Source organism: Crinia signifera, chromosome 3, assembly GCF_055691185.1.
Source record: "Crinia signifera chromosome 3, ASM5569118v1, whole genome shotgun sequence".
Taxonomy (NCBI): domain Eukaryota; kingdom Metazoa; phylum Chordata; class Amphibia; order Anura; family Myobatrachidae; genus Crinia; species Crinia signifera.
Window position 1 is genome coordinate 246,929,183 of NC_139219.1, and position 12,927 is coordinate 246,942,109.

Genomic DNA, 12,927 nt, shown 5'->3' on the forward strand with positions numbered 1-12,927 from the left:
AAACAGTATTTTATCATTCTAAATATAAACTTTATTGAATTCATCTGTTACTTTTACAGAGGTAAAAGTAAAAAGAGAAAACCCTGAGAAAGTGATGTTGATTTGACAGTGATTTATGCCAGTGGTTGGTAACGGTAGACCGAGATTGTTCATGACCGGCATCAATATTAGACTTACATAAATTTTCAATTCCAGACCAAATCCAGAACTCTGGAGCAGAAGTTATATTATATTAAGAGATTACTCACAAATGCTGCAGGTATTAGCAAATCAAACTATTGAGAAGAGCGATGATCCATCTAAATATGAATCAGTTACCACACATGTGGAAAAATCACATTACATTACATATGCAATGGTAATAGGTTGAAAATTGTACTACGTTCAAGCACAGCACATATTAAATATTTTATTGGTTTAATATATACATTCACTTATGCTGACTTATACAAATGGGCACTGGAAGGTGACCTGGCCACTCTCCAACACACAGTGTTCCCAGAGCCATCAGGTTCGTATCTACCTTATTTATCAATTTGTGGTATGAGGAGTGGCTTTAGGGGGATCAGGGAAGTATGTGGCATGTGAGGTGTGTGTGGGGTAGTCTGGGATATGGCGAGGATAGCATACACCTGTATGTACTTGTTTACTCTGAAGTCTTGTGGGGGTGGCTTGGGCATGTGAAAGCAAGGGGGCATTGGGAGATGAGTAATGTGTGGGTGCCAATGTTGTTTTGAGATATTTTTGAAATATAAGGAGTGGAATATGTGGACCTTTGAAGGTCCAATGACCACACATGGGGCCCGGTAGTGTACTAGATTGCGCATCATTGGCATAAAATATACAAATGGATGTATCCCTTTTTACATGTATACTCATTTACACTTATTAGAATTGTTTTGTTAGGTAATGCAGTTATGAATATGTCCATGTCTATGACTGTTCTATTTAAAATGCTATGCTTTAGAGGGGCAAAATAATAAAGTAATACATTACTGAGCACAAAACTAGGTTCTGATCAGAGCATTTTGTTGTGGGTCATGTTGGATGGTTTTCAGAGTCATGTTTTAGGTACTGTGACACATGTAAGAACCACAACCAACATGTGTTCTAAAACCAGTTGTCACACGCAGCCGAGGCATCACACGGCGGGTCTAGTACTCACCCGTCCGTGCGTGCTGGCGTGTGTCCGCTGGGGTCCTGGTCGGGCAGGCAGTGGTGGCGCTGTGCCACTGTGAGCGGCAGCATGGATCCACAGAGGCGCAGCAGTCTGGCTGTCAGGAGCCTGGAGCCAGGTAACAGTGCCGCCATCTTGCTTGAGGGCAAAAGCAGTGATTTGCCAGGTCAGGTCTTCTTCCTCCCATTCTGTCCAGTCAGCCTATGGCAGTCCTTCCCTTGCTATAAAGGGGATCTGCCTAGGGCAATCTTGGTCAGTGCAAATAGTTTCTTCAGCCTGCAAGCATGGGGAAGTCCTGGCCATCCTAGTGCCTATGCACACTGCGCTCTCCAGCTGGTTGTCCCTGCTGGCCTCTGACCCCATTGCTGCTGTCTCACTCTCCACTTGTCTTCCTTCCTGGATCTTGCTTGGCTCATTACAATACCCTTCTGGTCTGATTCCGGTCCTGGTCCAATCATCCAATCTCCAAATCATCCAATTGTCAATCATCCAATCTCCAATAATCCAATCATCCAATCTTCAATCATTCATTTTCCAATCATCCAATCTTTAACCATCTAATCATCCAATCTTCAATCATTCAATCTTCAGGTATATCTTGTTCTTATTCTTCAAATCCAAATCGCCTGAACCTTGCCTTGTCTTCTAAGAATTACCTGCCTGAATTATATTGTTTATGCAGTCTTTTGCATAAACAAGATAAACGAAGATGGCAGCCTGCCATCTACGTTTATCTTGTTTATGCAAAAGACTGCCATCTTGTTTATCTTGCTATATATCAGAGACTTGCCTCTATCTATTATTATCCACTCAAGAAGTATTGATGCTGGTTATATTTTTCCTTGTACGAGTTCATTCATTAAACCTGATCGTTATAACCCATGTCCTGCTGGTCACGCCTCCCTTCCTGAAATCCGCACGACACCATCAAATCCACCCCTTGTGAGACCAGTGGGTTTTTTATTCACCGTATGTCTCAGGTCTTCCACAACAGAATAAAGCAGTCACAGAAGTGTGGTTTCACCTTCAGCCATAGCCCATGTACACAAGAACAGTGAACCCTCCTGGTCCCTGCTCCCTGACTAACTCCACTCTTACCCGGCCTATCGCCTGCCAACTTGCTCAGCATCAGATGCTCTGAACCTTGTTCCCAGGGAATCTTTAGGGAAAGCTCAAAGGTGCTGACTAATGCCTGGCTGCTGATCTCAGCTGCTACAAAACCTTAACTAGGATTGCCATACACCCTACACCTAGGTAGCCAGGCGGTAGGTATGTGCCAACTCACTGTGCACCTGAAAACCATTCTCGCTAAATCTTTTCAGCTGTGAATCTCTGACCTTCCTGCCACAGTATATATTCTTTGTGTAGATCCGTTTGTCACTGTTATGTGATAAGCTGTTTGCATTCATAAGTGCCACATAAACATGATGGTATGTAACATTGCATTGCTTACATTACAAGCACGAATGTACCGTTGAGAGTTGTACAGATGGAGCGTGTCCCATCTTCGGCCAGCGTTCGCCAGATCCCTTGCACTGGCGAGCGGCAGCGATAGAGACTGGGACGCACAGTTTCCCGTCGGCGGGGGGATGGGAACCCTGTCCGTCTCCGCTTCAGGGAGACGGACAGGGTTAGGGGGGGTGCGGCAAGGTGGCGGGGACCCGGGGAGGCGGCGGGGACCCGAGGGGAGCCCCGTTGTAAGGGCAGGCGCACGCATCTCGTGCGTGTGTGTCCCCTTACAGCGGCTGGCGGGGGATGGCAGCTGGACAATCTTCCGCCATCCCCTGCAAAGATGGGCCACGCTCCATCTGTACATGCCTATTTAGTCATATTCCCACATAAAATGTCTGCAATTTGCCTTTTATGTTCACTATGTAATCATCATGTGGTGTAACCTGCATATGTACAGTATAGATTTTGTATGACAGAAGAATTTTCTAGGTTACACATTTGCTATAGTCAGTGTCATGATTAAGCGCCATTCTGACAACGCTGTTCTGATGCCAGAATGGGCCTAACTGTACATAAATGTTATTAATAAGGGACCTGCATTTATCCTGGATGGTTATGAAGAAATTGTGGGTGAAATGTTTATTCAAACAAACCCTGCCCAGCCCTTTTGATAACTCAAACAGGGAAGCAGATGGAATCCCTTTCCTTGTTTGAGTTATCAAAAAGGGCTGGGCATGGGTTGTTTGAATAACCCTTTAACCCACAATTTCTTCATAACCATCCAGGATAAATACGGGTCCCTTATCAATAACATTTTATGTACAGTTAGGCCCATTCTGGCATCATAACAGCATCGTCAGAATGGCACTTAATCATGACAGTCAGTAACATGGAATGTGGGGAAATATAAGTGGGTGAATGATTGTCCTCTCTGCCTGATTGCAGGTACCTTTAGCTTGTTACACATAGGTTCCCTGCAGGACACAGATGAAATGAATAAGCCTGATTTTGTAGTAAATCCTGACAAATACTTTGGAGAGAAGATCGAACATAAAACATCTAACATTGTAGACTTACCTACATTCACAGAAAGTAAGTAATCATACTGTACCTTTATTTATTTATTTATTTATTTATTACCAGTTATTTATATAGCACACACATATTCCGCAGTGCTTTATAGAGAATATTTGAACATTCACATCAGTCCCTGCACCAGTGGAGCTTACAATCTATATTCTCTACCACAACCGAAACCGGAGTACCTGGAGGAAACCCACGCAAGCATGGGAAGAATATCCAAACTCTGCACAGTTGGGGCCATGGTGTGAATTGAACCCATGACCTCAGCACTGTGAGGCATTTCTCATATCATGGGAGAAATGTATCAAATATTCTCATGTGGACCAGTGGAGAATCTTTCCATAGCAACCAATTATTGTAGCTTCTTTTTTATCTAGTACATTCAATAAAAGTATAGGTAAAATCTGTGTGGTTACCATGAAAAATGTTATACCTCCAGTTATACCTTATGTTAACTTGAAAAATGAAAATAGGTAATTTTTAAAGATGGGCGCATCTGGATTCTTGGAATCCGGACACCCCCCGAACATCCCCCTATACGAACACGTTCGCGAGCCTGTTCGGGTTTCCCGCCCAAACTTGCAGCGCGCCTTTCCGCCGCCCGTGAGACACCGCTGTCGGATCTCGCGAGATTCGGAAAACGTCACTATATGTATATAAGGGCGGCCGGGCGGGCGCCATGTTCACTCCAGTCTAGGAGATTGAACAGTTTGTACGCCTGGCTGTCTTCCCTGGCGCCCACCCGCGTGCTCACTCTCCCGCCCCGCTGTGCAACCTGCATGGTGTAGTAGTTTTAACTACTACACTGCTGATAGTGACAACCTGCTGAGTCTGACTGTGTTAGTGTAGTGTGGTGGTACACTGACAGAGTATATGCTGTATATTATATATTTATCCCTGTATTCTGTGCCTCCTATAGATTGATTTACCTGTCCTCCAGTCCCACTCTCTACCACCAACTTCCTTAATAATATTCCTTTTCAATTTTCTGTGTCTGCTGCTGTGTGTGTAAGCGGGAGAGGGTACTACAAGTGTCCATTTTTTAAATAAGTTTGGAAGTACAGGATCACTTTGTGCAGTTTTGGATTGTCTACACTCTACCCGGGTTCCAACTAGTGTGACAGTTTGCTGCTGTGAATATTGTGATCCTGCTCTGTGTTTTATTGGAATAAAGAATTTGTTATGGAAGAATTCTGAGGGATTCTTTTTCTCCAAGAAAGAAACCTTTATAAGAGTCGTCCAATCACATGCATGTAAGCTTCTGCTTATACACACGAGTGAGGTGACCTTTATGACCCTGGGATCATCTGGGAACTTTGGGAGCACCATCTTCTAAATTATTCCCCCATACACATTTGGAGAAGGATCTCCCCATATTGTTATAAACTACAAAAGTGTGTTTGTTCTCCTTTCTCTTGCATATTTCGAACCATCTTTTGGGAAGAAAAAGTGGAGATCTTTTTGGGACATTTATTTCTTCAGCGCAAGTAGACTAATTTTTGTATTTTGTTGTTGTCCATTTGGATGGTCCGGTGACCATCATCATTAGTCTCCTGCAGCTGGAAATTACAGCGCCAGAGGTTGAATTGTTTCTTTTCTTGTTTCAAGTCTAACATCACCTGTGCAGGCCACACGTCGGCGCAAATTGCAAAATATCATTTTTTATTTTACAATAAAGGGGTTACTGACTTCCTAATAATCCTTTAACATTTTTCTGTGTCTGCTGCTGTGTGACTGTTAGCTGGGACAGGCCAGGGTAGTAAAATTCTCAACTCACCTGTGTGCACAGTGCACACCGCACATCGGTGCTGCAAAATAAGAAATAATTTTGTTTTTTACAATAAGGGTTACTGCCGTAAATAATAATCCTTTTTAAATTTTTCTGTGTCTCTGCTGCTGTGTGGCTGTACTCCAGAAAGATAATGGAGAACCAAAATATGGAGGCTCCAAAAGTACAAGAACCACTTCCTCCAAGTGCTGAAGCTGCTGCCACTAGACAAGACATAGAACATGATGATGAAATGCCGATCCCCAATGTCATCGTCGAGGGCTTGTGAAATCCAAAAAGGCAAACTTTGAGTACGTTTAAGAAAAAAAATTAATGTAAATCCTTGGAGGAGAAATGTAAGCTTGCCAATATGCCATTTACCACACGGAGTGGTAAGGAACGGCTAAGGGCCTGGCCTATGTTCTTGACTAGTGGTCCAGGTTCACACCACGATCACAGCCATCCTCCCCTTCCCCCCCTAGAAAATGAAAGAGAGTTAAGATGTCAACAAAAAGACAGCAAACAACTCAGCCTTCTAAAAAAACAATAATACAAATCCCCAAGGAGAGTCCAAGGGTGTTGGTGGTTGCGAAGCCTGACCTTCCGATCACTGTACGGGAAATGGTGGCTCCTTCCACCATTTGCAGCACGTCCTCTGCATATGCTGTAAGAATCACCCACAGTCCAGTTTCTGATTTTGAAGTTGTCAATGTTGTACACCAGGAGGAGGAAATTGATGTAGCTGGTGCTGAGGAGGAAGTTGATGAGGAGGAGAATGCTGCTGATGGTGATGTGGTTTTCTTAAATGAGGCACCGGGCAAGACAGTTGTTGTCCATGGGAAGTAAAAGGCCATCACCATACCTAAGCAGAAGACAAAAAAATCCACTTCTTTGATATGGAATTATTTTAATCCAGATCTAGACAACAACTGTCTCACCATATGTATCTTACGTAAAGCTGGAATAGGCAAGGATAGGGACGTTGGTCACCTAGGGACATCCTCGCTTATGCGTCACCTGAAGTTAGTTCATAAGTCACTGTTTAGTTCAGAAACTGTGGCTAGCACCGTAAGCAGTCCAGGGACACCTAAATCCCTTGATCCAGTTGTATCCAAGCACCTGAAAACCACACCAGCAAGTCACTCCTCGTCAATTTCCTCCTCCATCCGGATCGGAGGTAGTCCTGCAGGCCATGCCACTGTCATGACTCACTCCTCTTCCATTTGGGATTCCTCCGGAGGATCTTGCAGTGGTACGCCTTCTACTGCTGCCGCTGCTGCTGGGATTCGGTGTTAGATGTGCGTCTGGTGTCCACCATCAGTGAAGTGGGATTTAGACAGTTGATGGAGGTATTGTGTCCCCGGTACCAAATCCCGTTTAGATTCCACTTCACTAGGCAGGCTATTCCGAGGATGTACAGAGATCTCCCAAAAAGCGTTCTCGATGCCCTGAAAAATGTGGTTGTACCCACTGTCCACTTAACCACGGACATGTGGACAAGTGGTTCAGGGCAAACTAAGGACTAGATGACTGTGACAGCCGACTGGGTAGATGCATCGTCTTTCGCAGCAGCAGCATCTCCTGCACGTCAGCTCCTTCCAAGCCAGGCTACACTGTGTATCACTGGTTTTAGTAAGAGGCACAGCGACGACAACCTCTTAGAGCAGGCATTCCCAACCACGGTCCTCAAGGCGCACCAACAGTGCAGGTTTTAGTGATATCCAGGCTTCAGCACAGATGGTTTTCCTAAAAAGTGATAGGAGCATGCAGGAGATGCTTGCAGTGTCCCAAAAAATTGCCGGACACATTCGGCATTCTGCCTTTGCCTGCCAAAGGCTGGAGCGGCAGCAAAAACTTCTCAACCTGCCCTGCCATCACCTCAAACAAGAGGAGGTGACGCGCTGGAACTCCACCCTCTGTATGCTGCAGAGGATGAAGGAGCAGCAAAAGGCCATCCAAGCCTACTCGGTCACCTACGACATAGGCAGAGGAGCGGGGATGCACCTGACTCAAGCGCAGTGGAGGCTGATTTCCATGTTTGAACTTGCAACACGTGAAGTCATCTCCGATACTGCCAGTTGGAGTCAGGTGATTCCCCTGATCAGGCTGTTGCAGAAGCAGCTGGAGGAAGTGAAGGAGGAGCTAAAGTGTTGCGATTCCACAAAGCATGTAGCTCTTGTGGATGAAGCCCTCCATACGCCAGGATACGAGGGTGGTCAGTCTGTTAAAGTCAGAGAAATACATTCTGGCCACCGTGCTCGATCCTCGGTTTAAAGTTTATGGTGTGTCTCTGTTTCCGGCAGACACAAGTCTACAAAGGTGCAAAGACCTGCTGGTCAGGAGATTGTCATCTGAAGCAGACCGTGACACGGCAACAGCTCATTTTCTCCCACACCTGTGGCTGCGAGGAAACAGCTGCAATTTCCCACACAACCCACTGGCGGGGATGCAAGGCAGTTTGGAGTTGGACATCTGGTCCGGCAAGGACCTGTCAACGATTGCTGACGTGACTACTGTCACTGCATTGGATAGTCTCACCATTGAAAAAATGGTGGAGGATTACTTTGGTGACAGCATCCAAGTAGATATGTCAGACAGTCCATACCTGTACTGGCAGTATAAAAAGGCAGTTTGGAGGCACCTGTAAAAACTGGCTCTATTTTACCTGAGTTGTCCCCCCTCCAGTGTGTACTCTGAAATACTTTTTAGTGCAGAGGGGAACCTGGTCAGTGATCGGCGTAGGAGGTTGCTTCCGCAAAATGTGGAGAAGATGATGTTTATCAAAATTAATTATCAGTTCTTTAATGAAGACCAGCAATTGCCTCCAGTGACAACCTGTGATTGTGGAGTCCAGCGGGGATGAATTGATAATCTGTGAGGATGAGGAAGTACACGCTGAAGGGGTTGAGAAATAAGAGGAGGAGGATGAGGAGGACATCTTACCTCTATAAAACCAGCTTGTGCAGGGAGAGGTGACTTGCTTCTTTTTTTGTGGGGGCTCAAACAAACCAATCATTTTAGTCACAGTCCTGTGGCAGACCCTTTCGCTGAAATAAATGATTTGTTAAAGTGTGCATGTCCTATTAACACAACATAAGGGTGTGCCTAACTTGATGGAAAACACAAAGTTGCTGAATTTCTTTTGGAAGCTCTGAGCAGATCTCAGTGCAACCCAAATCATCCACTGCTCCTTGGCTATATGTATTTAAATACCCATCAACCGATGATGTAAAATCAGCTAACATGTGCATGTCCTATTTCTGCAACATAAGGATAGGTGGGAGGGCCCAAGGACAATTCCACCTTGCATAACCATTCATTAATCCCACTGCTAAGAGTCAATAATTTGTAATATAAGTGGACTCGTCTTTAATTGCATACAACTGTTTGCACTCCATTTCTTGCTTTGGCAATGTATTACGAGATGGTTGGTAATAATCACAGAGCTCAGCAATCCCACTGCTGAGAGTCAAATCCAGCTTCCTTGGTGCATTCATTGGCTTGTCTTTTCCACCCGGGTAAGAAACCCTTGGCCATTGACAATGTATTCGTGTATTGCTTCCTCTCTGGAAAACAGAAAGTTGCAAATGTGTAGACATTGGACGATCAAGCCATATAGTGGGGTTATCGTTTATTAAACTTTGCTTGTAAGTGAGCTTGTAAATCTTGCCTAACTTGCTGGAAAACAGAAAGTTGCTGAATTTCTTTTGGAAGCTTGGAGCAGATCTCAGTGCAGCTGCTCCACTGCTATACGTATTTAAATACCCATCAACCAATAATGTAAAATCAGCTAACATGGCATCCAACATTGCTAGGTGCAGAGCCAAGTGGTGTAAGACTTTCAGAGCCAATTCTTTCAGCAAATGTGTAGACATTGGTCGATCAAGCCATATATTGGGGTTATCCTTTATTAAAGTTTGCTTGTAAGTCAGGAATGAAACTTGTGAAGATGGCATGTTGAGATGTCGAGTCAAACATTCCTTAAGTGAACATGTATGATTAGGAAAGAAGCCCCCGGTTTCTATAAAGAACAGGTATACATCTCCTGCCTGTGTATCAAAAAAAATTGCTAAGAACCACCCCATATTGGTGGGACGAGACATCTCCCAGCCAGTGCCAGCCATGGACCACATTTAGAATGCTTTTGTCTTCAAGCGCCATTTCTTACGCAGAATCGCCCACTAAGCTACTGCATTTGCTTAGTGGGCACCCGGCTAATACATAAATACCGAGTCCTCAGATATACTTTTGAGCTGACATCCAATGATGATAACTCTTAGCTGCACTCTTGAGCTGATTCCAATTGCATTGGAAACTTACAGAATGAGACCTCCTGCTTATCGTATGGTATTTAATAATAGTGTGGTCGCAGCTATCCAATGGATTACTTATTACACATTTGGAAGAAGATTAGGTACTTGTGTACAATCACGGCTCCCACGATGTCCATTGCATAGCAAAAAATCGCAGAATCTTTACTTGTATGTTTAAGGTACAAAATGCATAAAACTCCAAATTAAGGCAGTTTTCTTTATTGTGAGAGGGGCTCAAAAGCTAAGTCAGTAGCAGTCATTGATGTATTTTTTTTTAATCTCTAGGGTTTTATGTACACAGCGGTGGCTTTTGTAAGCCTCAGTCCCAGCTGGTTGGAGGTGGAAATTCAAAATGACACTCACAGTCAGTGTAAAACTTTACACCGACTGTGAGTTCCGTTATACATTCTCACCTTCAACCCACTGGAAAGCAGCTTCATAAATAGAGTCCCTCGGATTCTAACCAGTGACATTAATAATGTACATTTTTGACTCTATCACTATTGTAGCACTGAAGGTGGTGTTTGATGAAGGAAGCCTCTTCCCAAGAGAGATTTTGGAACGTGGACTAAAAGCAAAGCAACTAAACGTATTTCAGGAGTGCAATATAAAGAGAAATAAGAAACCAGCCAGACTGAAGGAAAAGTAGAACATTCCAGAGACCACGTGAATGGATACTAATGTAATGTTTTTTTTTTTAAATAAGTATAATGAAATTTTCATAATAAAGCTAACTAACATACAAACGTGTGGGAGAGATGTCTGAATGTGTATAGGAGCCCGACATTGTGTCAAACAGAGTACATAAAGACATTTAAGTATGTGGTGTAGAGTCCAGTTTGAGACCAGTAAAGGAGGGAGACCGAACCCTATGGTGACCAGAATCATTTAAGTTGAAAAAACATTGCTGAAATAAGTGGTTACTTGCAGGTAACAGGAGAAAAGGATAAACTATAGGTTGACTGCCATCAATTTGGAATGTAAAGCTAGTCTTAATCCCACAGAACATAAAACAAATACAGTATATAATAGGGAAAACAAGAGAGGGAAGGTGGGGAGAGGGGGGGGGGGGTAGGAATAAAGAGCCAGAGCATTAATGCAAAACCTATGAGTGGTACAAAATGTAAATAAAACTAAATGATCTTTGGGGTAGGAGGGGGGGGGGGTAATGGTTTAGAGCAAAGATCCTAGACCATACAGTTCAATGTCAATCACCTTCAGCAACACATCGGAGGAGGGACCATGTTGTCCAATCAAAGAAAGACAGTATAGCTGCTGTTGGGAAGGTTCTAATGAGTCAATAAGTGGTCCCCATTTCCTATAAAAATTAGTAACATTACACTCAACATTTGGTAGGGTAGATTGACGGTCTAAATAGAGAGTGTGCAAAATATGGGACCTTAGGGTGTCCAGTGTAGGGGGGAGCAAATTATACAGTTCTTAAGAATAATTTTTTCCCCTAATGTTATGATAACATATAATAAAGGGATAGATGCGTTTTCTCCCTTGGGATACCTCAATCCAAGAACTAAGCTAAGCACTGCCTTACAGTTTAGTTTAAGAGTTAAATTAAAAGTGGAATTTATGAACCTTAGAACTTTTACACCTGAAATTTAAAATTTTGGGACAGTTCTAGAAACAATGGAATAAAGCATTATGTGCGCCACATTGCAGGCAAGTAGCAGAGTCTGTGGGGAATCATATGTTTCCCTAGTCCCGGAGAAATGAAGGCTCTATGCATAAACATGTGTTGGTACTTATGTAATATCTGGGCTCCCGTTTTTCTTATGAGACCGCGTCCCCTCACGGGGCTCGCTGCGCTCGCCACGTTTCGGGCACGGTGGCTCGCTGTGCTCGCCAGACTATATAAAATCAACTCCATGCGTAGTTGGATAGTAGGGGTATGAAAAAATGGGGTGCATTTAAAATGGGAGCCCAGATAATACATAAGTACCCATGTTGTTTCTTGGAGTTCTTCTGAATGTAATACTTTGAGAATGGCGAAGTCTATAGTCAAAATTATATGTTATCAGGGATTCCCAATTAGATTGCCATTGAGTAGTAGAATGGGCCCACAACTTCAATTCAGAGCCAAATAGTAGGTTCCAGTAAATATAACATGTTTTGTACGGGGATAGACTTACCAGGGCCACAAGTGACATAAGGGTGTCACTTGATAAACTGGAATGAAATGAGGGACTTAAAGACTGTACGTAGTGTCACATTTGGAGATACATGAAAAAATCTTGGAATTTGGTAGACAAATAGGACGTCAGAACCATGCCATGATCGAAGACATCCTTGATAGATGCTATACCTTTTTTTGCCAATGATAGAATTTCAAATTGTCTAGAGCTGCCAGAAAACAAGGGATGCCACAGAAAGGAATTAGAATGAGCAGGGTTTCTCTTACGTGATTTACACGACCATCAGGCCAGGTAAGTGTCTCAAAAAAGAGCTGACTATGGAGGGGAGAGATGATTTTTGGGTGTGCAGTAGGGCCCGTAGGTCATATGGGGAACAAGAGAATAATTGGAATACAGATGGAGCGCACTCCATCGAGCGAGGGTCTGGCGGTCAGAAGACCAACCGCCAGCCCCCCGCCAGCTGCCAGAAGGGGACGTACGCGCACTCCCTTACAATGAATAATGTAGGAGGTTAGGGAAGATAATACTTTTTAAGATCTCAACCCCGCCCAATAATGAGATATGGAAACACTTCCAAGAATCCAAAAGGGATGCTATTTTTTGAATCATTGGATTAAATTTGAGTGAGTATATGTCTGACAGTGATGGCGTGATTTAGAAGTATTATGTTTGAATACAGACATAGCGGATGAAGAGCAGGAAGACAGAATGGAGGCAACGCTGGTAGTCAGTGGGAGAAGCTCAGATTTGGTATTAATTTTTTATCCTGAAAATAAACCATAAGATTCAATTAAACAGAGGGCAGCAGGGATGGTTCTAAAAGGGTCCATAAGGCAACATATCATCAGCGAATAACACGACTTTAAGGGAATGCTGAGCAATGGTCACACCCCCAAAATCTGGTAATGTTTCGTGAACAATTTATAATCGACCTTAAGGCGTGAGATTGGCCTATACGAGCCAGACAATAGTGGGTCCCTGTCAGGT

At 43.6% G+C, this 12,927-nt stretch overlaps 1 protein-coding gene across 2 annotated transcripts in view; it reads left to right on the plus strand.

Moving 5' to 3' along the window:
* WDR49 (WD repeat domain 49) overlaps positions 1–10,520 on the plus strand; it is a 111,404-nt gene extending 100,884 nt beyond the window's left edge. For both annotated transcript variants that reach the window (XM_083177825.1, XM_083177824.1), the window contains 2 exons: positions 3,575–3,721; positions 10,303–10,520. In XM_083177825.1, coding sequence (XP_083033951.1) covers positions 3,575–3,721; positions 10,303–10,442 — 287 coding nt within the window. In that variant the 3' untranslated portion in view covers positions 10,443–10,520. The remainder of the gene's footprint in view (positions 1–3,574; positions 3,722–10,302) is intronic.
* The last annotated feature ends 2,407 nt before the right edge of the window (positions 10,521–12,927 follow it).